This window comes from Vipera ursinii, assembly GCF_947247035.1.
Source record: "Vipera ursinii genome assembly, chromosome: 1".
Taxonomy (NCBI): Eukaryota; Metazoa; Chordata; class Lepidosauria; order Squamata; family Viperidae; genus Vipera; species Vipera ursinii.
In genome coordinates, this window is record NC_139512.1 from 8,155,156 (window position 1) to 8,182,541 (window position 27,386).

The 27,386-nt window shown below is 42.8% G+C and overlaps 1 protein-coding gene across 1 annotated transcript in view; it reads right to left on the reverse strand.

Moving 5' to 3' along the window:
• TJP3 (tight junction protein 3) overlaps window positions 1-27,386 on the reverse strand; it is a 50,045-nt gene that overhangs the window by 15,305 nt on the left and 7,354 nt on the right. The window contains exons 2-7 of the mRNA XM_083363531.1: window positions 14,292-14,348; window positions 12,580-12,704; window positions 10,594-10,696; window positions 8,924-9,410; window positions 7,205-7,308; window positions 4,494-4,656 (exon numbers count right to left, since the gene is read on the reverse strand). Of these exons, the coding sequence (XP_083219657.1) occupies window positions 4,494-4,656; window positions 7,205-7,308; window positions 8,924-9,410; window positions 10,594-10,696; window positions 12,580-12,704; window positions 14,292-14,339 (1,030 nt within the window). The 5' untranslated portion in view covers window positions 14,340-14,348. The remainder of the gene's footprint in view (window positions 1-4,493; window positions 4,657-7,204; window positions 7,309-8,923; window positions 9,411-10,593; window positions 10,697-12,579; window positions 12,705-14,291; window positions 14,349-27,386) is intronic.

Below are 27,386 nucleotides of genomic sequence, written 5' to 3' on the forward strand. Positions count from 1 at the left end.
TTTCCGAATTTCGTATTTTTACCAATAATATCTCCAATTTTAACACAAATAACAAAGGCGATAGCGGGCACCCTTGCCTTGTACCCTTCTCAATATTACATACTTCTGACAAACTATTGTTAACTATTATTCGAGCTGTTTGTTTTTGATATAATGCCCTAATTGGTTGCAAAAATTTATCCCCAAAATTCATTTTATCTAAAACTTTCATCAAAAATTGCCAATTCAGTTGATCAAAAGCTTTTTCAGCATCTTAAAAAATTAGCGCCGCAGGGATCTGGTTGTTCCTTTCCAAGAATTCCAACACATCAACTATATGCCTCACGTTATTTTTCATTTGCCTACCACTAATAAACCCAGTTTGATCCCCATGAATCACCCGTTGCAGAACCCTCATCAATCTATTAGCCAGCACCTTAGCAAATATCTTGTAGTCTGTATTTAATAGTGATATTGGTCTATAGTTCTTTACTTGAGTAGCATCTTGGTCTTCCTTCGGAATCAGAGAGATAAAGGCAGTTCTCCAAAATGGAGGCACCTTTCCCCCTCTCTGAATTGTCTGGAACAATTCCTTTAACGGTTTAACCATCTCTAATTGTAAATTTTTGTAGTAGGCCGCAGTCAAACCATCTGTACCTGGCGCTTTGTCGACCTTCAACTCCTTAATTGCTGTAAATATTTCTTCTTCTGTAATCAATTGATTAATCTCCTCTTTTTGTACTTGCGTAAGAACTGGGATGCTGGCATTCTCCAAATATTCATCAATGTCTTTTTCATTAATCTTCTCCTTAGCATATAATTTAGAATAAAAGTCCACAAAGGCTTCCTTAATAAGATCCTGTAGAAACACTACCTTCCCCTTATGTTCAATTTTGTCTATGTTAGAAGCCCTCTGCTTTTTCCTTAGTCTATAAGCTAGCCATCTACCTGGCTTATTAGCATTGCAGAAAGTATTATGCCTGGCAAACCTCAAGTTGGTTGCCACTTGATCAGCCATTAATTTATCAAATTGTCCTCTTAATAGCTTGATAGCCTCCTTAATCTTCACATCCAATGGATTCAAAATCAAAGCATTCTCTTTTTCCTTAATTTCATTCTCCAATTCTTTCCTTCTAGCTTCCAAGGTACGTCTATGTTTGTTATTCATATATATCAACACTCCTCTCATATAGGCCTTGCTAGCATCCCAAACCATATCCATAGAAGTATCCTTATTCATATTAATTTCAAAAAAATCCTTCATTCGCTGTTTACACTCTTCCACATTTTTCTGGTTTCTAAACAAATTCTCATTTACGCGCCATGAGCGCCTATCTCTGTTGTCCTTATTAATCTCTAACCATACTGGGCTATGGTCAGAAATAGCTCTTGCACAAATCTTTACCTTCTTGATCCTAGAAAAAAAATTATTAGTCAGCAAAATAAAGTCAATCCTAGAAAAAGATTGGTGTCTATCAGAAAAAAAAGTATAGTCCTTTTCATGCGGGTGTGTGTCATGCCAAATGTCTCGCAATTCCAAATCATCCTTCATTTCAAAAAAAGACTTAGGCAGTCTGGCATGACATGGAATACGCTTAAAAAACCAGCCTTATCCATCTGTACGTCCAAAACGCCATTCCAATCCCCCATAAAAATAAACGATTTGTAATCCAACTGAGTAAGCTTTGTATGAAGTAAGCTAAAAAAGTCAGCCTGTTGTTGTTGTTGATTAGGAGCATACAGTCCAACTAAAAGCGTTTTTTTGCCTTCTAGCAACAAATCTATCATTACATATCTTCCATGCTTATCTGCTTCAATTAAGTCCGCTGTTATAGCACTTTTAACATAAACAACCACTCCGTTTTTCTTATTCATTGCAGAGGCAACAAATTGCGTACCCAATCTTGAATTCAGTAAAAACTTTTGGTCCATAGCCCTAATATGCGTTTCTTGCAAGCAAATAACATCAGTCTTAAATTGTTTTAAATATTGAAAAACTTTCTTTCTCTTCTGAGGCGAATTTAGTCCATTGACATTCCAAGTTAAAAATTTAGTCGCCATACTTGTCGCCCCGAAGCTTTTGGAGCACCTCTTCAATGGCCCTGTCTCCTTTAGGCCGCGCTCCTCCCACTGCCTCCCTGTAAGTGCGCTTTGAAAGTTCCATAAACTTCTGCTGGTCTTGTTCTTTTATTTGTTTTGCTCTTTTTAAAGCAGCACGCGTCACCCTTAGCTCTCCAGCATCAGCCAACAAAGTTGTAGTTTGATCCCCTCCAGCACCATCCTCCTCTGTCTGGCCATCTTCAGCTTCATGAGGTTTTTCTTCACCAAATCCCTTTGCCGCTTCCAGAAGTGATAGTGGGGTTGCTTTTAAAACATTATTGTAGAAATCACGCGCCTGTGCCACAGTAACCAGACGGTATCTTTTACCTTCATGCATCGCCACCAGCCCAACTGGAATCTCCCATCTGAACCTTATATCACGTTGCTTAAGTTCCTGCACGAGAAATGCAAAGTCCTTTCTTCTCCTTAAAATCTTTGGAGGAATTTCCTTTAAAACCAAAACTTCTTGGTCAGCAACCACTACTTTAGTATCATAGGCAGCTTGAATAACTTCATCTCTAATTTCTCTCTTTGTAAAATAAACCACCACATCTCTAGGTAACTTCCTCTGTCTGGCAATCCATGAATTTACACGAAAAGCTTTATCCATGCATCCCTTTATTTCAGCTGCTGGCTGACCCAATACTGCTTCCAGAGCTTCAGAAATCAGCTGCTTTAAGTCTTCTTTAATATTTTCTTTTAAACCTCTGATTCTAACAGCATATTGCATCTGGTGAAACTGAACAAGGCTTAACTCTCTGTCCATTTTGTCTCTTAAATCTTCATTCTCCAATACCTTTACTTCTAATACAGCATTTTTTTGAGTCAAATCTTCCACTTTTTCTTCCAAGCCTTGCACACATTCAGCCACACTTTCCACTGTAGACAAAATGTCTACCCTCATCGCACTAAATTTCTCTTCCATCCTCTCTTCTATTCTCTCCTCCATTTTTGCCAATTTATCACCCAATGTTTCTAAAATTACCTGGGCATGCTTTTCAAGGGCATCTTGTAAATCCTTCGATGTCAATGCAGCAGGAGGAAGCAAGGCTTGCAACGATGTCTGTTGCACCGGAGAAGTTCCAGCACTCCGAAGAGTTTTTGAGGGAGGTTTAGCCGCCATCTTTTACTTTCACTTGTGGCGCACTTTCACTTTAAGTTTAGAAAGTCCATTAAGCTCGAGAGTAGAAATAAAGATCCTCTTCACCTTTTCCTCTTGTACCGCTCTGCCTGCTCCTTTTGTTCCAGAGTCTTTCCTTCTGGCAGGGGTGGTCGCAAACGCCTGGCTCTGCTCCAAGAAATCCGGAGCAGAGACGCTGACCAGCTGGGAGCAACCCAGGCTACGGGGGAGTTCGATCCTTCAGCCACCCAAGCTTTAAACTCAGGTGGCCCCGGAGAACTCGACCCCTACCTGGGGCCTCACCCCCTCCTCTTCTCCCGAGGAGGGGGCTTCAAATTCACCCGAACAGCTGATCGGCGCTGTTTCGGGTGAAAACTACACAGCTGAGCCGCGGGCAGCCCGAAAAGGCTGTCTCCGGCGCCGCGCCGCCACCGGAAGCCCATGATTTATGACAATATTGTATGTAAACCATCACGGCCATCCATTACGGCCACTGCAACCAGCTATGTTTTAAATACATCGCTAGTCTGACACTTAAATTTAGCAAAAAAAATCTCTTTGGTTACATTTCTGAATTAAACTGCAGAATGTGGGTAAAACCCCTTTTTAAAAAGTCAATTTAAATCCAGGTCAAGTCAAGGAGGGAGGGAGGGAGAGGGAGAGGGAGGGGGAGGGGGAGAGAGAGAGAGTGGTTTAAAATGCGTAGAATACAAGAATTAAGGAAATAGAGCATATCAACTCAGAGCAATTAGAAGTTGTCTCTTAATAAAGATAATCAGCATCCTAGAGCAGAGGCCCTTAATCTTTTAGGCACCAGGGACCAGTTCTGCGGAGTAAATTTTTTCCGTGGACCAGAGGGGATGTGGTTGGTTGTGCACCACCACTTAGCAACTGCTTTCGTTAACATGTAAGTTGCCAGTCCCAATTGTGGTTGCCTATATACCAATCCATCTTTATCTTCATCCACTTCCCTAAAAGTATGATCTTAAGAGCCATGGTGACTCAGTGGTTAGAATGCAGTACTGCAGGCTAATTCTGCCAATTGCCAGCAGTTTGATTCTGACTGGGTCATGGCTGACTCAGCCTTTCATCCTTCCGAAGTTGGTAAAATGAGGTCCCAGATTGTTGGAGACAATATGCTGATGCTGTAAATCGCTTATAGAGGGCTATAAAGCACTATGAAGTGGTATAGAAGTCTTAAGTTCTATCGCTATCTCAGCAACCTCAGGATCCACTTCAATTTTCTCCACCTCTTCTTCCCCACCCCAGTTTTTCTCCAGAGTCCCCCCCTCACCGTCCAGGTGGGAACTTTCCGTATCGCTGTCTCTCACTTGCGGGATGTTGACCAAGAATTGGCTGTTATCACGTAAAACGAGTAAGGTAAGTTTTCCCTCAGACTGTTCGATCAGCTGCCGTGTCTCTTCCAAAGACATGTTCTTGCTGACAACGCCATTGATCTAGATAAGAGGGAGATGAAGAGAGGAGTCAGAGCCAAGCAATTTTTTCTTTGCTCAAAACCTTATCCCAGCTTTATATCAGGCAGCACAATGCTGATGAGCCATAATGGCACAGCGGTTAGAATTCAGTATTGCAGGCTAACTCTGCCCATTGCCAGCAGTTCGATCCTCACTGGCTCAAGATTGACTCAGCCTTCCATCCTTCCAAGGTTGGTAAAATGAGGGCCCACATTATTGGGGGCAATAGGCTGACTCTATAAAACTGTTTAGATACTGCTGTAGAATATTATAAAGCAGTATATACATCTAAGTGCTATTGCTAAGCAATGTTTTGGCCGAGAGGCTCATTTTATTTTTTGTGTAGCAGCGTGGAAGAGGAGCGATGAAAACAAGGAAGGGGGGAAATCCAGTGAAGCCTACAAGTTGCCCATCTTTACTCAACGTCTTCTGCAACTCATTGTTTTCTAAAAGGTTTTTGATTTGGGCCATGTGCTCTCTTGCAAAATAACAGGAGGAGAAGAGGAGAGGAGGAGGAGGAGGAGAAGGAGGAGGAGGAGTTGTTGGCTGGGGAATCCTGGGAGCTGAAGTCCACAAGTCTTAAAGTTGCCAAGATTGGACACCCCTGATGTATATAATGCTCGAATCCCTTATTTATCCCACAACTCTGTGAGGTGGGTTGGGCTGAGAGAGAGGGACTGGCCCAAAGTCACTTAGCGGGCTTCCACGATTAATGGAGAACTCCCGGTTTCTAAATTAGCACCTTCATCACTGCACCAAATTGTTTCTCGCACAGCCCCACAGGTGGCTGGAAATTCTCCCCAGGCAGTTAAAGAAGGTGGCACAGGAAAATGTGACCACTTTCCCTTTCACTCCTTCCCTTTCAATTCTATATGGTTATCTGTTTATTTCTTTATATTAATCGTGGCTGAGGGTCCCTTTTCTTTTGACTAAGTAGCCCCTTAACTGGCGATGCAAATGAAGTGACCTCTCCCTCTCTTCTGCAACATGCCTCAAAACCTTAAGAGGAACTTGTTCAGATGGGCAACTATAAAAATCAAATAAATAAACGAATAACAAAATAAAATAAAATAAAACCTTAAGATCTCATATTTGTCCATTATGGTAAGGCTGCCTGACAACTGGGATGGGATGGGATGGGATGGAATGGAACGGAACAGAATAGAATTAGGAATAGGAATAGGAATAGGAATAGAACAGGAATAGAACAGAAGAGACCTTATAGCAGGGGTGTCAAACTGCTGGCCCACGGGCCAGATGCGTCATGGCAAAACCACGCCTACCCCATTGCCGGCAATGGGGAAAAAGTCATGATATGACGTTGTGAGTTTGACACCCCTGCCCTATAGCATTTCAGACAAAAGGCTATCCAATCTTTTTTTAAAAAAAACCTCCAGTGATTTAGCACTCACAACTTCTAGAGGGAAGTCATTCCATTAATTAATTGTTCTATCAGGAAATTTCTCCTTAGTTCCAGGATGCTTCTCTCCTTGATTAGTTTCCATCCATTGCTTCTTTTCCTGCCTTCAGGTGCTTTGGAGAATAGCTTGACTTCCTTTTCTTTCGGGCAGTCCCTGAGATATTGGAAGACTGCTATCATGTCACCCCTAGGCCTTCTCTTCATTAAACTAGACATACCCAATTCCAGCAACCTTTATATGTTTTAGTCTTCAGTCCTCTAACCATCTTTGTTGCTCTTTTCTGCACTCCTTCTGGAATCTCAATATCTTTTTTTTTACACGGCAACCATATAACATTTCAGGGCCATATTTGCTTTTCCAGTGGCACGGCTGGAGTCTATTCTCAAAAATCACAGCAACATAAACAAGTATATCCAGACTATGTGTGCTGCCACCACGTGGCTGTGTGGAGAAATCACAATGTGGGCAGTCAGACCCTCCTACCCTATGATGTATTTCCTTTTCCCTCCCCTTTCTGGGATGGACTTCCTCCTCCTTTGTCCCTAGAGAGTCCATTCTCTTTTAGCCTGAAGACATGGGGTAACTTGCAGACTCAATATGCAGTTCCTGGGAATACTACCATTTTCTAACTATTCTGGATCGAAGCTGTTGTACTTTAATTAATCTCTTGTTAAGACTTCTATGGTCTATATAAACAGATATCATTAACATTAACATATCTCTCCAGATAGTTTTGAACTCGTAGAGACACCTTTTATCATATAGAAATACCTTTATTGCATGTAGAGTTGAATACAGTAGGTGGATGCATTCAGATGACCTTTGTACAGCATTTCCAAGACATTTCCAAGGTATCTCTAAGGTTAGAAAATGGTAGTATTCCCAGGAACTGCATATTGAGTCTGCAAGTTACCCCATGTCTTCAGGCTAAAAGAGAATGGACTCTCTAGGGACAAAGGAGGAGGAAGTCCATCCCAGAAAGGGGAGGGAAAAGGAAATACATCATAGGGTAGGAGGGTCTGACTGCCCACATTGTGATTTCTCCACACAGCCACGTGGTGGCAGCACACCATGAGCTATTGTGATAATAGCAACCTTTGCCAACTCACCTTGAGGACAAGGTCCCCTTCTTGCAGGGAATTATCCTTGGCTGCCAATCCTGTCTCAGTGATGTGTTTGATGAAAATCTGGCTTCCCAGCTTCAGTCCGTATTCTTGGGTTTTCAGGAAGGAAACATTTTAGAGGGTCAGTTAGCAAAATGAACATTGTTCCCATTCATAAAATCATCTTCTAGCAGTGGGAGGGTACAGTTATTATAAGAAGCCCACAATTGGGACCAGAGCTTATGTTGTTAAGCCAGGAAGCTATTAAGCAAGTTATGCCCAATTTTACAACCTTTTTTTTGCCATGGTTGTTAAGCAAATCAATGCAATTGTTAAAGTGCATTGTGCGACTGTTAAGTGAATCCAATCTCCCCCCCCCAATTGATTTTGCTTGTCGGAAGCTAGCTGGGAAGTTTGCAAATGACAATCACACGACCCCGGGATTTTGCAATCATTGTAAATATATGCCACGTGCCCAGCCCCCAATTTTTTATTACATGATTGTGGGGATGCTGCAACAGTTGTTAAGTGTGAGAACCAGTCTAAGCAGGGGGTTGGACTAGAAGACCTCCAAGGTCCCTTCCAACTCTGTTATTCTGTCCTGTTCTGAATGCACAATTCTGTCACATTCAGGTGAAAAATTAGAATTTTCGCAAATCAGATAGATTGATGTTTTTTAAACCAGGCAACTTTAAAGACGGGTGGACTTCAGCTCCCAGAATTCTGCTATGCTGGCTGGGGAATTCTGGGAATGGAAGTCCTCTCAGGTTAAAGTTGCTAAATTTGAAAAACACCGAGATTGATGATCCACATTAGGCAGAGAAAGAGAGAACTGGACAGGTTGTCCTCAACTCACAACCAAAATTTCCATCGCTAAGCAAGACAAGTGTTAAGTGAGCTTTGCCCCATGCCCTCCATGGCATGGGTCCGGAATACCTCAGGGAGCACCTGCGGCCGGCATCAACTTCCCTCCGCCCAGTGCGCTCCCACAGAGAGGGCCTCCTCAGGGTGCCACCGGTCAAAGAATGTCGACTGGTGGCCCCCAGGGGGAGGGCGTTCTCTGTGGGCATGCCGGATTTATGGAACCATCTTCCGGTTGAGCTCCGGATGGCGCCCGACCTTCGCTCCTTCCGGCGCGACCTGAAGACCTACCTGTTCGAACAAGCCGGCCTGGCCTGATGGGTGATGGGTTGGGTTTTATTGCTTTTTATGTATTTTAACTTATTGTTATAGTTCTTAGGCATCTTGTTTAATCTCTTTTAATTTTTGTATTCTTGTCTTTTAACATGTATTGCCCTGTTCACCGCCCTGAGTCCTTCGGGAGAAGGGCGGTATACAAATAACATTATTATTATTATATTATGACCTTTCTTGCGAAAGCTGTTAAGTGAATCGCTGCAGTTGTTAAGTTGATAACAGGGCTGTCAACTAGTTTCCCCCTTGACATGGCTTGTCAGCAGGTCACCAAACTTGATCACATGACCCTGGGACACTGCAAACTGTCATAAATACATGCCAGTTGCCAAGGGTCTGAATTCTGATCACGTGACTGTGGGGAAGTTGCAACAGCCGTAAGGGTGAAAAGCGGTCATAACTCACTTTTTTCAGTGCGGCTGTCACTTCAAACGGTCACTAAACAAACGGTTGTAAGTCGAGGACTACCTGTACCTTAATTTGGAGGTGCAGAACAGGGTAAATGGGTGAAAAGAAAGTTTAGCCATTCACCTTCACTCTCCTTACGTTTCACCAAAACTGAGCGGACGGGTTTCATCTGCACGTCCTGCTTTGGCAGCCGCTTAAATCCAGACATCAGGACAAGCCCGCTGGTGCTTCCTTTGTGATGGTGCCCATTGGCCAAAGGTGCCCTATCAGACCCACTGTCTTGGCTCTGCCTCCAGTAGCCCCCCTCTTGGCTCCGCCTCCGGCTCCTGAGGGGCTGCCTGCGGGCGCTATCGTTGTCATCATCACGATAATGTCCCGAGCTTCTCTCGCTGGACGAGTCTCCATCGTAACCGCGGTTATGTTCTGCTTCTGTCCGCTGTCGGCTCTGCCCGGGGTGTCTGCCCGACTCACCACCCCGGTACCCATAGTCCTCATCCGAGTCCTCATTTCTCCCATCCGTCAGATGCTTAGTAGGCGTCAAAGGAGGCTGGCTTCTTGGCTGGCTGGATTTGGCAACGGGCAAGTGGATTTTTCTGGGTCTTTTGACCGTCTGCCAATAAGAGAAAATGAATTTGCATTCTGAGATTTGCATCTGGGCCAGTGTTTTCTCAATCTTGGTAGCTTGAGGATATGTGGACTTCAATTCCCAGAATTCTCCAGCCAGAATGGCTGGCTGGGGAATTCTGGGAGTTGAAGTCCAAAAACGTTAAAAGTTGCCAAGGTTTGCCTGTCTGCTTTATTAAATAAATGAAAAAAAAAAACAAAATCTGTGAAAAAAAGATTCAAACCCATTAGGTGAATTAAAACAGAAGTATGAAAAGTTGAAATTTTTGTAGGCAACTTGTCCATTTTTCCTGTCATGGGGAGGAGAATAATCAAGTCCCACTCAACAAAAATGTTAGCACTATTCTTTTCCTCAACATTTTTTTTCAAGCTTGACAGAGATTTTGTCTCGGCATTAAACAACCACAACAACCATGAGGGCTGTAAACTTACTGAAACTGAATTTGGATGTAGTTCCATAGTACATAAACCATATTCAATTTTAATAATAGAGCCAGTTTGGTCTAATGGTTAAGACACCAGACTAGAAACTGGGAGACCGTGAGTTCAAATCCCATCGTAAGCATTATAGCTGGCTGGGTGACTTGGGGCCAGTCATTCTCTCTCAGCCCAACCCACCTCACAGGGTTGTTGCTGTGAGGAAAAGAGAAAGAAGAAGGAGTGTGAGGCATGTTTGCTGCCTTGAGATATTTGTAAAAATAAATAAGTACAAATATACAGTATGACACATGTAGATTTATCACTCCCATCTTTACAGGATGAGCAAGGAAACCATGACCTCTTTACATAATTTCAATTTCCACTTTTCTGAGCTGGAAGCTATCATTATCTGAACAAGCCAGGATACTAAACCAATATCAAACTTGACTTCAGCTTCTCAGCTCATTCTGGGAATAGGATAACCTTAGCTAATCTTACAAAAAAATAGAAAAGAACAAAAATATTTCAAATACTGCCCCTTCTTCAACTGATCTGCCTCATCTGCACTCACAATGTCCCCAAAGTGTTTTTTCAAAAGGCAACCGGACTGAAGAAAAGAACTGAAGAAGCTTCTTGGGTGAGAAGCGAAATGTCTTCAAGCAAAAACAAAGAAAGTCCAGTTCCTCTTAAAAAAATCACCTTTGGGACAGCCATAACTTGGATGTCTGAGAATCTCCATAGACACTCACAATATTAGCCAACTTGCCACAAGTTTTCAAAGTGGAGATGGCAAAAGACGAAGATACGTTCTCCATGGAGAGGCCGTTGACCATGGCAATCTTGTCCCGGGTCCTGTCAAATGTAAACAGGGAGATAAGTAAAGGCCTACCAAGTGAGAAAGAAGCCATGATGTTTCTCTTCTCTTTCTTTTCCAAAAGATTTTAAAAGAGTATTAAAAATCGCTTCAACCTGCTTTTACCAGATGGGACATCCCATCCCCGCCAGCCGCATGATCTGTGGATGGAAGAACTTTAATTGTGCTCCTTCAAGATGCCACAAAGTTCTAGTCCTCATTGTTCTAAAATGAACAGACTGAAATACAGCAGCAACGTAGGAAGCTGGCTTACACAGCTCATTTTTTTTAACCTAATTTTTTTTCGATCTTGCCTGTGCTGGCTTCTCCAGAAATGACAACTGGAATCTAATGTGCCCCTATTTAGAGATTCAGAGAAAATTAGATCTGTGGCATATTATTTTTATTTATTTTAATCCCATTTATATCCCGCCCTTCTCCGAAGACTCAGGGCGGCTTATTATTAGCCAAGGACACACAGCCTATTTCCCATTTTGACACATCCCCCATGTAAAAGACCATGTCAGGACCCACCTCAATCCACATCTTAGGAAATAAGAACTCTTGGATGCAAGTTTAGTCCAAAAGGAAAATGTTTACTAGGAAGGAATCAATTGTGGGAATACAAGACGGAATCTGACAAAGTTACATTTCAATCCTATATAAAGCATTCCCATTTCAGCCCCTCCCCTCATCCATTTGGTCAGGCTCTCATCATTTGCTTAGGTGTCAGGTCCTTCCATGGGAAAGGGAACTCTCCTTGGTTTTATGGTTATTGCTTTTCTTTTTAGTTGTAAATGAAGATGCAATCCAGATCTGTCTCTCCCCCTCCCTCCCCCAGTTCAAATGTTCCCTGTTGTTTGAAGATCGCCTAAAGTCTATCCTCTCCCCCCCCCTTCGGAGAGATGGCAGAATCCCCAGAATAAGCACATTGTTCTACCTATACATTTATGAAATGTGATATAAATGGATTCTGACAGACCATTAAAATATTTTAAAAATCAGGATGCACATACAATGCAGTCGTTTGAGATAGCAAAGAAATGTCATGGAACAATGTGGCACAATGGAAGGGAATGCCTCCTGAAGCAGAGAGTTTGACCATTTTACCACTTAACAATTATATGTAGTCCTCAATTTACAACCATAATGGAGCCTGGACTTCATACATCATAATGGAAATATGGAAATAATGTTGAGGCACCCACATGACCGACCCAATTTTGCAACCTTTTTGCAGCGGCCATTAAGTGAACACTGCAGTCATTAAGCAAATTAGTTCATTCCTAAGGGTGTTGTTTGTTGGAAACTGACCAAAAGGGTAGGTTTTCCAGCCCCCCCCAAAAAAATCAGAAATTGCATCACGTGACTGCAAAATACTACAATTGGTCATAAAGATGAGCCAGCTGCCAAGTGACCAAAATGAAGTCATGTATCTGGTCTGTGTGTGTTGTGTGGGTGTTTGTGTGTGTGTGTGTGTTTGTGTGCGCCACCTTCACCATTCACAATCGGATGGTAGGTCCCTTTTGGGGAGGTCTATTGGAACTTTGAATGGTTGCTAGGCAACCAGTCATAAATTGAGGCCTACCTCTAGTCTAAGTGCTATAATTAAGAAATATTATTCTGTTTTTCCACCAGACACATCTCACCTAAGGTGGGCACAGCATAGGCACTGAGTGAGCATGCAAGTTAGTGCCCAAAGAGATAATTTAAACAATTCCTGCCCCTCTCCACCCATAAGCAGCAAACATGGCCCAGCCATTGGTTAAACTGCTATGACATCCTAGAAGCCATTGCAACTGGGTCTTGGGAGTTCCAAAGAAAAATTGTCATTTTTCCCCGGTTTGTGAGTTTGCTGAATTGACTTGTTTTAAGTACTCACTGGAGTCGGCCGACAGCCGGTCCTCCAGGTACCACATCTGATATGACAATAGAGGTGTCGCCATCTGAACTGTTTGGACGATCGCGGCCACCCGAAATGGCAATGCCAAAACCCTTCCGGGGATCCTGGATGAAAGGAGAAAACATTAAGACCTTTTCCTGCATTTCTTATTGCAAGAAAATAGAGAAAATTACCCAAAGGCAAAGGAAGAAGGTATAAGGATATAACAACAGATATAAGAAATAAATGCAAATTTTCTTCTGTGGGGTCCTTGGTGCTCTGTGAGCTTGGTGGTTTTCTTGCAGATGTTTCATTACCAAACTAGGTAACGTAACAACAACAGCAACAACAACAACAACAACAATAATAGAGTTGGAAGGAACCTTGGAGGTCTTCTAGTCCAACCCCCTGCTCAGGCAGGAAACCCTATACCATTTCAGACAAATGGCTGTCCAGTCTCTTCTTAAAAACTTCCAGTGTTGGAGCGTTCACAGTGTTCTGTACCAGCCTGCTACCGGCCCTGCAGAAAAGGCAGGGACAACCCCTTTACAAACGGCAAGAGGCTGGAATTACGCCTGCCAAATTTATAGCTGCAAAAAACAAACAAGACACGAACCAAGAAACAGGAGCTTTAAGAAACACGAACTATCCAAGTGGTTGCCTTCAGCAAACCAGCCCTCCCCACACATTCCCCTTATATAGAGTTCAGGGCGTGGCTTCTCTCTGCCTCCTTCCGAGAAGCCCCATTGCCTTCCTCTGTTTACTCCTAATTGACTGCCTCCTGCGTCAGGCGTCCTTGAACAGGGCCAGCTGTGGGTCATCTTCATCCACTGTCAGGCTCACACAGCTGGGTCTCCGTGATGACCAAGTGGGAGGGGCCTGGCTGAGGGCTCTCATCAGCAAGATCTTCAACCCCCTCAGCAAGGTCTTCAACACCCCTCCCCTCCTCCTCTGAGTCGTCCGACCCAACTGCCGAACCCACAGGCTGACCCTGAATCACAACACACAGCAGGTTGTTCAATGCTAATAGGAAGTGGGGTTTGCTCTGAGCACTTTCTATTAGCACTGATGATGTTACCTAATGTGGTAATGAAATGTCTGCAAGAAAACTATGAAGCTCACAGAGCACCAAGGACACCACAGTTTAACCCTGAGCTACAAATATTCTCTTCTATTTCTTTTGTTCTATTATTTATTTACTGAGATTAACTCAAGGACTTAGTAAATGCCAGTAAGTCCACAAATTCTAATGAGCGCTTTGTCCCAAAGGTGCTTTTGCAAAAGGCAGCTGGACTTTGTGTTTCCTTGCACACGTTTCACTTCTCATCCAAGAAGCTTCATCACTTCTGACAGTCAGAACTGAAGAAGCTTCTTGGATGAGAAGCAAAACGCCTTGAAGGAAAAACGAAGTCCAGTTGCCTTTTGAAAAATCACCTTTGGGACAACCATGACTTGGATGACTTGAGAATCTCCATAGGTAATGAACGCTTTCTAAATACAATCAATATATAACAAAATAATATTAATTTAATAATGAGTCCATTTATTCTGCATTAAAATAAAAAAGTAAAATCTACTCTAGGAATATCGCAGATACAAAAACAAAAGAAAAAAATATTAATATGGAAACTAACATTTCAAACGAGGAACTATGGAAGTATAAAACACCTGCAGCATGAAATTATTACTATTTATTCGATGCTTCTACTTACTCTATTCAATGTAATGGTATACTGCTCCCAAATGGTCATTTCCTCCATCTCTGCGACCTAGAAGAGCACCAAAAGAGGAAAAAAATATTGAAAAATCCCAGAATTCTGGAAGTGGAGGGGAACCCAGTATCATACAATCTATTGATTCTGAAACATTTTGCTTTCATGGCCCTTTTACATGCTTAAGAACAGTGCTTTTTTTGTAAAAGAAAAAGGTGCCGGAACTCACACGTCATACAAGCCTTGCCTACCCTACAAGGTTCCATCCAAAAAAGGTGCCGGAACTCCGTTCTGAGCGTTCTATGAGGAAAAAAAGCCCTGCTTAAGAATGATTGAGGATCTCAAAGAGCTTTGCTTTATGTGAGTGATGTCTGTCAATATTGACTGAGAAATTAAAACTGAGAAATGTAAGAATATTTATTAGGTTTTCATAGGTACCGCTGCCATTTTAATAAACACTGATTTAATCCAGCCTCGGCCATGTGCACTAACCGCTTAATTCAGGGTTTCCCAAACATGGCGGCTTTTAAGACTTATGGACTTCAATTCCCAGAATTCCCCAGCCAGCATATTACCAAGGTTGGGAAACCTTGACTTAATCCACCCTTGAAAGATGGCCATCCATGTTCTTCTTAAAAACCTCCAGCAATGGAGAACCACGGGCAGCCTGTTTTTCCTTGTTTTTATTTATTTAATTTCTATTGCTGCTCATCTCAGATGACGAATCAATCAGTTGTACAGCTTCTACTTAAGCAAATAAGGCTGGCAGGGGAATTCTGGGAGTTGAAGTCCACACATCTTAAAGTTGCCAAAGTTTAAAAGCATTGTCGTAGACACATGAAGATTTACAGTTTTGATCACCGTTTCATTCTCCAAAGCTTTTCAACAACCCACTGATGCCTTTTGCAACTACACAGCACCTTCTGTTGCGGCTTTGGAAAACAAAAAACAAAAAAAGCAATTTCAGAGGTGACCTTGAATATGATTTTCCTGTCCTCCTTTTTTTAAGTTTAAGGACTGGATGGTATTGATGAAGACTTTTCCTTCAACAAAAGTCTTCATCAGTATTTTGCAGCAGAAACGTGACACCAAAATATTTTAAGGAAAGGAAAAGTAGGTCATCTTCCCTCTGAAGCAAATCTTAACCATCAGTTCCTTGCAAAGGAGCCAGAGGAGGACAGTTACTTCCCTGAAAACTCCTTGAGGGATTCTGCACAGCTTTTCGTGGTGTATTTATGGAAACAATTCTCAAGGCATATGCAAGTAGGTGCCCCAGACAAATCTGCCAATGTAATTAAATGCAAAGGGAGATGTGCCCTTCTGTTGTGCTTTTGAAATTCAAAAATTCACAATCAGAAGCTCAGCCTCTCTGGTGGCGTCCTATTTTCGCCGAGATGAGCTGCAAAATGCCAAGAAAATGCTAACTTCAGATGTCCCCCCCACCCCCGGTCCCATCCTGCAAACCAATTAGCATCCCGAGATCTAAGTGTAAAGTAGACAACTCCCTCGAGTCATGTGCAAGTTCTGGCAATATTGACTTGGCACAAATTTTTATTCATTTACATATTTATGTTTATCCTACCTTTATTATTGTTTATAAATAATTCAGTAAAATAATACGAACGTGATTTTGCTGCTGCTTTCTTCTAGAATATTAGTGTCGGGTGCGAAAGACCAAATCCACATGTGGAGGTTCAATTATATTGATTCATTGCTAAAAGCCTATGCAGAGGAATCTTCTCAAGCAACGATCAGCATCTGGTTAGAGTTAGGTAAGATTCAATGGCACTAAAGAGGGATTTGGACTTAGTTCGTTTGTGGCTACATAAGGATTCTAGGCTGATCCCTCTTATGACTCTGACCCCAGATTCTGCTATTCCTTCTACAATTTTCTTCATTGCCAGTCTAGATTTACTGGTGGTCTACCATGCCCATTCTAATTGTTTTGGTCTTTGAAAGATTGTCTCTATTTATTTATAGGAGCGCCCCCCCCCCACTGCCATCTCAGCTTTGTGGCAATGATGTACAAAAAACATAAAATACAAAATATTTTTGAAAAAATTATTATTGGTTGAGGTCACCTAGGTGTTGCCTCTTCTTGTGACCGTGTTTCCAGAATCCTTTTAAAAACAAAAATTCATTGTTTCTTGAACTTTTTTCTCTCAGGACCCCTTCCTATTTTTAAAAATTATGGAGGACTCTAAAAGAGCTTTTGGTTGTACGGGTGATATTTATTGAAACTTAGCATATTAAGAGCTTTTGGTTGTACGAGTGAAATTTATTGAAATTTACCATATTAAAAATTAAAGTTGATGTGTTCACCGCCACTATAGTTTCTCATAATTGTTTGATGAGATTCTAGTATGGTATTATTTTTCAGCATAGGCTGGCAAATATTTTTGATTTTGCAGATCCCTGACTGGTTCTTCAGAGAAAATTCAGCCCACACTTTGAGAAACACTGAACTACTGCATTAAAAAATGCATTAATTTTATTTTTCTTCCTACTGCTTTTCTTGCAAGTACAGGGCCTGCTTTTTTCAGATTAACTGCGAATTGATCCATTGGTTGTGACAGGAATTGTCGAACTGGCTTATCAGTCCAACAATGTTACCCAGCCAGCTTTCATGCCTAAGGCAGGAGTAAAACTTACCATATCCTGCTGATTGGCCCAAAGTCACTCAGTCAGCTTTCATGCCTAAGTGGAGACCAGAACTAATCTACAGAACAGAACAGAATAACATGGAGAGTTGGAAGGGACCTTAGAGTTCTTCTAGTCCAGACATGTCAAACTCGCGACGTCACGTGACGTCACGTGACGTATCGGAACATTTTCCCTTTGCCGGCAATGGGATGGGTGCAGTTTCTCCGTGACGCTCCGGCCCGTGGGCCGGCAGTTTGACACCCCTGTTCTAGTCCAATTCTCTGTTCAGGCAGGAAAGCTTATATCCGTGGTGGCACGTGTGCAACAGGTGGCACACAGAGCCCACTCTGTGGGCACGCGCGCCATCGCCCCAGTCCTAGGCCTTCAGCCGGGTTTTATAAAACATTTCCACTTTATGCCTGCCCACAGTGTGCAAAAAAAAGGTTCAATCAATCAACTTCTCGCAGGAAAAAAAAATCTCGTAAAGTTGGAATTGATTGAACTTTTTAGTCCCACCCAGTCTGCCGTTACCACTGGAGCCACGCCCACCCAATGGGTCACGCCCACCCAATGGGCCACACCCACCCAGCACCTGGGTGTTTTGGGTTGCAATTTGGGCACTCGGTCTCTAAAAGGTTCGCCATCACTGCCCTATATCATTTCAGACAAATGGTTGTTCAATCTCTTCTGGTATTGGAGCACCCACAACTTCTGAAGTTTCACTGCTTAATTGTTCCAACTGTCAGAAAATTGCTTCTCTCCTTGATTAGTTTCCATCCGTTGCTTCTTGTCCTGCCTTCAGATGGGTTGGAGAATACATTGACTCCCTCTTCTTTGCAGCAACCCCTGAGACATTGGGAGACTGCTATCCTGTCACCCCTAGTCCTTCTTTTCATTAAACTAGACATACCCAATTTCAGCAACCGTTCCTTATGTGTTTTAGCCTCCAGTCCCCTAATCACCTTTGCTGCTCTTCTCTGCACTCTTTCTAGAGTCTCAACATCTTTTTTACATCGTGGTGACCAAAACTGGATGCAGTATTCCAAGTGTGGGGGACGCGGTGGCTCAGTGGGTTAGGACGCTGAGCTTGTCGATCAGAAGGTCAGCAGTCTGGCGGGTCGAATCCCGAGTGCCGTGTAACAGAGTGAACACCTGTTACTCGTCCCAGCTTCTGTCAACCTAGCAGTTCGAAAGCACGTAAAAATGCAAGTAGAAAAATAGGGACCACTACGGTGGGAAGGTAACAGCGTTCCGTGCACCTTTGGCGTCTAGTCATGCCGGCCACATGACCACGGAGACGTCCTCGGACAAGCGCTGGCTCTTCGGCTTTGAAACGGAGATAACGACTAGCACACATGTGCGGGGGAAACTTTACCTTTACTTTATTCCAAGTGTGGCCTTACCAAGGCCTTGTAAAGTGGTATTAACACTTCTCGTGATCTTGATTCTAACCCTCTGTTAATGCAGCCTAGCACTGGGTTGTCTTTTCTGGCAGCTGCAGCACAGGGCTGGCTCATATTTAAGTGACCGTCCATATTTAAGTGATTGTCCAACTCACTGTCTCTTAATGATTGGCACAAAGTCACCCAACAGTTTTCATGCCTAAGGCAGGACTAGAATTCACAGTCTCCTGCTTTCTAGCCCAGTGCCTTCATCATTAGACCAAATTGGCTTTCCGGGACAGGTCTTTAATTGCATACTTTCAATCACCATCTTGACGTTTTAGGCTGGTTCCTTCCACTAAGTCCCTTGCCCGAGCCCATTTCTGCTGGGGAGAGAAAAGTAATAATACTCACTGAGATCTGAGTCTAAAAAAGATGTTGAGACTCTAGAAAGAGTGCAGAGAGGAGCAAGAAAGGGGACTGGAGGCTAAAACCGGTTGAGCTCCGGACGGCGCCCGATCTGCGCTCCTTTCGCCGCGATCTAAAAACATACTTGTTCGAGCAAGCCGGCCTGGCCTGAGGGGGGATTGGTGGGGTTTTTTACTATTTTTATTGGGTTTTTTTTACCATGTATCAACTGTATTTTTAATCGGGCATGTATTTAATTATCTTTTAGTTTTTGTAAATTTCTGTGTTTTATTCTTGCCCTGTATACCGCCCTGAGTCCTCCGGGAGAAGGGCGGTATAGAAATATTAATAAATTAAATTAAATTAAATTAAAACATATAAAGAACGGTTGCTGGAACTGGGAATGTCTTGTTTAATGAAGAGACGGACAAGGGGTGACAAGATAGCAGTCTTCCAGGATCTCAGGGGCTGCCCCAAAGAAGAGGCAATCAAGCTATTCTCCAAAGCACCTGAAAGCAGGACAAGACGGAACAGATGGAAACTAATCAAGGAGAGAAGCAACCTAGAACTAAGGAGAAACTTCCTGACAGTTAGAACAATTAACCAGTGGAACAACCTGCCTCCAGAGGTGGTGAATGCTCCAACACTGGAAGTTTTTAAGAAGAGGCTGGACAGCCATTTGCTTGAAATGGTATAGGGTTTCATGCCTGAGCGGGGGGGTTGGACTAGAAGACCTCTAAGGTCCCTTCCAACTCTATTGTTGTTATCTAGCAGCTTGTAAGATTTATCATGTCATTCAGAATATTAGTGGAAAGTCCTCTCACAAAACAAAATGGGTAAAGTACAAAGTAAACTGCAAACCATTTTGTACTGAACTATTCCACTACAACATTTCATAAGTGCGTCATTTTAATGCAAAACCGCATTTAAATGAATTTCAGAATACTGAATACTGTACCCTGGAAAATACGCCAAGCTCAGAACATACAATTATGGGGTCAAAATGGTCCTGCTCAACTGTACAAAATCTTTGCACTCCAAATAGGGCATCTACCAACATTTCATGTTTGAAATGTTTTGCACAGCTTTTTTTTTTTGGGGGGGGGGGTGAGAATCAACCTGTTTTGGTGCACGTGAGCTTATCAACCAATAAGACTTCATATAAAGAAGTCTCCATGTTTGCAAACTGTAGAACTATGCAATTAAAGAACAAAAACCTGAAATTATCTAGTAAAATCATTTAATATGTTTGAATATGGTCTTATTTAACTGCACTGACCTTCCGCACACTGTCTAAAAGAAAATGCTGGGTTATTTTTTTTCCTTCTTGTCCTGTAAGACTAGAATTCTAATAACACAGTGATCTTCAAGGGTGTGGAGCTTAGGCAGACTTGCAAAATTGCAGCCACAATATGCATTACTCCAAGGATCTTCAAATTTGACAACTTTAAGACTTGTGGACTTCAACTCCCAGAATTCCTCAGCCAGCCCTGTTGAAGTCCACAAGTCTTAAAGTTGTCAAGTTTGAAGACCCCTGCATTACTCTTTGGCTTACAAGCATAATTGGGACCACAATTGCCATTGCTAAGCAAGCCGGTTGTTAAGTGAATTGTACCCAATTGCCACAATTGTTAAGCAAATCACTGCAGTTGTTAAATGAATCACATGGTCATTAAGCGAATCAGGCTTTCCCCATTGACTTTGCTTGCTGGAAGCCAGCTGGGTAAATTGCAAATAGCAATATTTGGTCAATAGATGCCAGTTACCAAGTATCAAAATTCTGATCACAAGACAGTGGAGGATGCTGCAACAGTCCTAAATGCGAGGACTCATCACAAGTCACTCTTTTGGTGCCATTGTAACTTCAAATGGTCGCTAAAGATGGTTGAAAGTCGAGGACTGCCTGTATTGTGAATACCAAAAAGAACATCTATGTTCAGAGGCAGTCTATCTCAAGAGAAAATCAACAACAAGAGGGGTAACAGGATGCTGTCCTCATAAACCCAACAGAAATGAGGATAATGAGGGAAAAATAGAACTTTCAGCTGCAAAAACAGTCTACTTGAGATTATTCAGAACAGAAGGGAGACATAAAATGAAGGCTGCTTCATGCTCAACTCACAGAAAACAAGATTAGCTGGCCTTCAATTTTACCCAAGAATGCACAATCTCTATATTATTAAAAACCCAATGCCTAAAAACTGAATTGGTGCTAAAAACAAAATAGATACAGTTATGTTGAAACAAACAAATGAAACAATTCACCACAGGCAACATCAGCAATGACTCAAGAACAATTTATTAGGTGAGTATTTCAAAATTATACCAAAGGCTGAGAAAATTAGAATTTGGCAATATGCTAAACGAGTATCAAAGTAATGAGAATGTCATGAGTTTGTCTATGTGCCAAGTCAATATTGCCTCATAATGACCACGTGGATAGATATTCTCCATGTTGACTGGTCTCTGTTGTCTGTTTTTTAGGTATTCCAACAGCATACAAGTAGTCCTCAATTTACTCCGATTACTTAGTGACTATTTGAAGTTACGACAGACCTCCCCTTGGCGATTTACGATCTGACTTCAAAATTCCCATCATCTACCCCCACCCACCCCCACGGTCATGCAGCTATTTGCAGGATCCTATGTCATTTTCTGCTGGAAATCACCATTTACTTCCAGTTTCTGGCAAAACAAACAAACAAACCACCCATTGCACACAATGGAAATAATAATAATAATAATAATAATAATAATAATAATAATAATAATAATAATAATAATAACAACAATAATAATAATAATAATAATTTTAATGAATAAGTTTTATAATAATAATAATAGGCAAGCAAGGATAGTACCGATAGTAATAGGCGCCTTGGGTGCAATCCCAAAACAACTGGAGCACCACTTGAACACCATTGGCATTGACAAATTCGCCATTAGTCAATTGCAAAAGGTGTCCTTCCTAGGAACTGCTTCCATCCTGCGACGATATCTGTAATACCATCAAACATTCACCTCTGCCTACCCCAGGTCCTTGGTAAGGACTCGAAATAGGTAGACAAAAATGCCAAATCCAGTCTGAACATCTGGCTGACTGTGCGATGATTAATAATAATAATAATAATAATAATAATAATAATAATAATAATAATAAGAAGAAGAAGAAGAAGAAGAAGAAGAAGAAGAAGAAGAAGAAGAAGAAGAAGAAGAAGTAGTTGTTGTTGGAAGGGACCTTGGAAGTCATCTAGCCCAACCCCCTGCTCAGGCAGAAAACCCTATACCATTTCAGTTGCTGTTTTTGAACCAGGTCTTGCCCAATCTGTATTTGTGCCTTTGGATTTTCCTGCCTAAGTGTAAAACTTTGCTTTTCTCCACATTGAAACTCATTTTGTTGGATAAGGCCCATTGTTCAAGTTTGTCAAGATCTTTTTGGATCCTGAGTTTGTTTTCTGGGGTGTTGGCTACTCCTGTCATTTTGGTGTCATCTGCAAATTTGATGAGTTCCCCTTCAATTCCCTTATCTAAGTCACTGGTGAAGATGTTGAAGAGTACTGGGCCTAAGATGGAACCTTGTGGTACCCCGCTGCTTACTTCTCTCCATGTGGATGTAGTGCCATTGAGGACTACTCGTTGAGTACGGTTTGCCAGCCAGCTAGCTACAGATCCATCTGGTGGTGATGTTGTCTATTCCACCTTTTTCTAGCTTACCAAGGGGTAGGTTGTGGTCAACAGCCTTGGTGGAGCAGTGGGCTAATGCCTCCTTAAGTAACACCAGCTGCCTGCAATTAGTGCAGGTTCGCGTCCCACCAGGCTCAAGGTTGACTCAGCCTTCCATCCTTCCGAGGTAGGTAAAATGAGGACCCAGATTGTTGGGGGCAATTAAGCTGACTTTGTAATAATGCCGCTTGGGGGGGGCGAAAGCCCTAAAAAGCAGGCTAGCACATTGATTTGTGCTTAGATTGTAAGCCGCCCTGAGTCTTCGGAGAAGGGCGGGATATAAATGGGACTTTTTTTTAAAAAAAAAAACTTTATCAAATGCCTTACTGAAATCCAAGTATATTACGTCCTCCGCATTTGGCCCAAAGTCATTCAGCCGGCTGCCAGGCCTAAGGCAGGACTACATTCTGCAATGACAATTCTGCTTAAAACAGAATTGGACTCTTCCTCCAAGGAGAGTTTCAAATGGAAACTCCTCTGTCTGAAACATTAAGCAGATTCCTTACACGAAGCGCTTGGGGGGGGTTGGACTAGATGACCTCTGAGAGCTCATCCATTTTATAACAGCTTGCACGAAGTGGCAAAGGCTCTCCAGCAGACTAAAGTTTCTTCTCCACTCCTGGTTGCTCTCTCTTTTTCATTTGGGGGATTTGAACCTGCAACATTGTGTGTCATGGACCCACAACCCCACAAGCTCAGTGAGGATCCTTGCTCGTCAAGGCCACGTGGAAAATGGCAGGCCTTGTGCTTTTGCCCCACAACCCAACTCTCTAGAAAGGCAAACAGTTCCGTCCGATATAATGGGAGTTGTCGCAGCCAGAGATAAACCTGCTTTCCTAGGCTGGTGACGTTACAGCTACCTGGAAAGTCTTTATCTCAATATTTAACCCTGATCTGAATAGGACTGCCGCCATCACTTTCCCAATGCCCACAATTCAACAGTTTGTTCCGCGTAGGGCAGCACAACAATACACGTAGTTTTACAAGCAGGAGAGTCTCTCTCTCCTTCCCCCCACCCCCCACTCCCTACCCACAGGGCATTCTCTCCATTCCAGGGAAGAGATACATCTGTTGAATGACTGCCTGTTCCTGCTGATCTGGGACCCTGAGATCTGAAGAAGAGAAACCAGCCGCATGTTTTTCCATTTCAAAAAGGCCCCGAGTTCAGCATGGATGGAAGAAGAGAATTTGAGTCTTCCATAGCAGCCTATTTCTTTCTTGGGAATGTGATTTTTGTGCTTCAACCACATTGTAGAAACCACATTCCACCCCAAAACACAAAACACACCCCACGCATGCCAAGACGCTGACTGTGAACAATTCAATGACCTGCATTCTTCCGGTGTCCCAAACACACTTGCCCCTTCATTGTTTCTCAGCCCCAGCCCTGGGGAGGGGGGGGTGTTTACAAGGAAAATTGCAGAAACCTTTTTCAACTGAATTAAACTAACGCTGCAAATCCTGGAAGCACAAAACGTGCTTCGGAACTGCCTGAATCACCTTTATGCCCCAGATCAGTCCCAACTGCACACCCAAATTTTGCAATGCAAAGTGCTGGGCCCAGATCAGCCCACCTGGCCGGTGGGATCAAACCATCCAGATTTAATTGCTGAGTGCCAACTTTTCTCACCAGGAATATTTCCTCTCTTTTTTTTGGCCACACGGGGGGAAAAAAAAGCAGTTGGCAGACAAAACATGCACAAACATCTTTTCTTTTTTTTCTTTTTTGCATTTTCACTTGCCTCAAACCTCACAGCCATGTTTGCTCAGTTGTTTCCCGGCCCGGTCACCATCTTCTTCAAAACAGGCTGGCTCCAAGGAGTTTCAAGTGGGGCTGGCGGGCTTGCAGAACCCCATCCTGATCCTGGGAGAGACTTTCTTCTGCCTGCTCCAGCTGAGTTTTCCCCCAGAAAAACAGGCTGGCAGAGCAGCAGGGCCAGCCCCCTGCATTCCCCTCCACCCCTTGCCTTCGAGTTCCCAAGCCCCGCCCAGGCACCTGGGTCAGGTGAAGCCTCACCGCACGGATTCCAGGTGGGGCCAGAGCACGCCAGTTCTCTGCCAAGCTGTGTTAAGTCCAGAGGTTTCTGCAAGGAAAACCTCGGACAGTCTTGAGCTCCAGATTTGGTTGCAGCTGGCCCAGAAGCCAGATCAGACAACTAGCACTAAGAGGGATCCGTTTCTTTTCCTTCCTGGTGTTTCCCTACAACAATAAGATTCTGGGGTTGGTTTGTTTCCCCCCCCCCACCCAGATCAATTGACTGTTGATCCGTTGATTGCAACAGGAATTGACCGACCGGCTTGTTGTCAGAGCCTGGTGTCATTATCACGGGCTAAGAGAGTCACCCAAAGTCACCCAGCTGACATTCCGGCCTAAGGCGGGACTAGAATTAGCCTGGTGTCTGAACCACTTTAACCACACAAACTTTTAAAAGTTTCCTAGCCTTGGTCTGCCTGCTTTAAGACTGGTGGTGGCTTCCTCTGCGGTGAGCTTGTGGTTGCGGGGGAACGTGGGGAAGGGGACCTGGAGATTTAGCCCCAAATATCCCTAAAATATCCCTAATGCCAGCATTAGCAATGCTGTCTGTCATGCTTCGTTTCTGAGGGTGGTCCGTTTCCAGCAAGAAATTAATTAACGTAAAGCACCAATATTCCCACGGTTCATTTTTGGACGCTGTACTGATTTATTTACTTTAGCAGCGTACAGGATCTTTTTTCTTTTTTTAACAACAGATCAACTCAGTGTTGATTCATTGGTCGTGACAGGAATTGACTCGGCCTGTCAGCTGAGCCTGGGGTCATGAGCTGGGAGAAACCGACTGGCTCAAAGTCACCCAGCCGGCTTTCATGCCTAGGGTAGGACTAGAATTCTAGTCTAGACTGCAGCTCTTTCTCGTGTCTAACAGAATAACAGCATCTTTGTAAAAGCCTCCAGTGATGGAGCACCCACCACTTCTGGAAGCAGGTTGTTCCACTGATTAATTTTTCTCACTGTCAGGAAATCTCCCCTTAGTTCTAGGTTGCTTCTCTCCTAGATTAGTTTCCATCCGTTGCTGCTTCTCCTGCCTTCAGGCGCTTTGGAGAATAGCTTGACTCCCTCTTCTTTGGGACAGCCCCTGAGAGATTGGAAGACTGCTTGCACTCCACCCCGAGATCAACACAGTCTTCTGCTTTCTAGCTGGGTGCCTTCACCACTAGTCCAAACTGGCTCTAAACAGAGATGAAAAGTCAATATAGAAAAAGACAGGAAAAAAGAGAGATAGGCTTTGTTGATAAATCCTTTCCATTTTTTTTTAATCGGACCTGGTGTTCACGTCGAAGCCTGCAGAGTTAAGCTGATGTCTTATATAAGCTCGTGGGTTCAAAAGTTCCTTCTTTTATCTGGCCAGCTTCTACCTCTAGAATTAGGCTTCCGGAGGTGAATTCAAAACATTCAATGGGATTTCAAAAGCCAACATTCTGCCCTGAAAAATTGCTCATCTTGCCTTAGTAAACTGCCGATAATTCTAGTTGCTCCTTCTGCACCCAGTGTCAATATTTGTTGCAAAAGGTTTGGACTGCGATGAACAGACAAAACAGTGGAAATTGCTCGGCAGAGGTCAAAGGTAAACTCCAGATTTTAACAAAATCTCAAACACAACCTCACTGCAAAAATGCTAAAAATAGCTAGGTCGGGCCATTGTGCTAGCCTTAAAGCAGCCTGAAGCCCTTCAGGTGTATGGGTATTGTAGTTGCAGGAAGCCACCAGCTAGCCACAGGAATGGCCGATCTCTTGCAAGCGGAAGTCAAACCTAGAGAACTTCTTAAATTCTGATTGTCCTTTGGAAACTGGGTTGTGATCGGCATCTCAAGTACTTGGGGGAAAAATTGTTCCCTGCCACCAATGTAATCAGGCACCTCCCCAGTCAGTACAGAAAGCTCTACAACTGCTTTATTCATAATAAAAGCATAATAAAAGCACCCTTTCTTGAGAAACTCCATTTTCAAACTTCTGCACGTAAGAAAGCAGTAGACAAAATTACTTTTAACCGAGCTTCTCTAGAGGAAAAAGAAGATAAATCTGATGCAGTGTTTTTTGACCTCAGTAACTCGAAGAGGTATGGACAGAGGTAGGCAACCTTGGCTCTTTTTATGACTCATGGACTTCAACTCCCAGAATTCCTGAGCCAACTTCCTGGATGTTGAAGTCCATGAGTCATAAAAGAGCCAAGGTTGCCTACCCCTGGGTATGGACTTCAATTCCTAGCATTCTGTGGACAATGCTGGGAGTTGAAGTCCACACCTCTTCAAGTTCCCAAGGTTGAAAAACACTGATCTGATGCAATCAGTCAACTAAAACAGTGGATATTAGATTGTCACCTTCTTTAGATGCACAAATAAAACAGACAATGCTGAGGAAGCTCTGCTCAGAAACAAACCCTTAAATTATTGGGATGTTCCCAAGAGGGCAACCAACAGGAGGAAGAAAGTGTCCTGGGTATGTTTTTTGTAAGGTTATTTGTAAAAATAATAAGGTTAAGGTATAAATAAATAATATGCAATAAATAAATAAGTATCCTGGAGTTTTATTCGTTTGTCTTATTATTAAATGTATATGCTGCCCATCTCAATGCTGGGCAGAATATACATTTATTTATATGCAATTTTAGCCTTATTTGTAGGTTTTCCAAGCTCTGAGATGCCATATATGGGAGTGAACAGCAGAGGGCGTCTTGATCCTCAGCATCCAACATTGGGACGAAATATTTGGCTGCTATGCGATATATTCATTAAACGAGTCTGATTTTAATACCTTTTTGGCCAAGGTCATTAAGCAAACACACAGTCACATAACTATGCTTGTCAGAAAATTCCTGGGAAAGTAGCAAATGGCAATCACGTGACCAAAGGGCACTGCAAATATTGTAAATACATGCTGGTTTCCAAGCACCCAAATTATGGA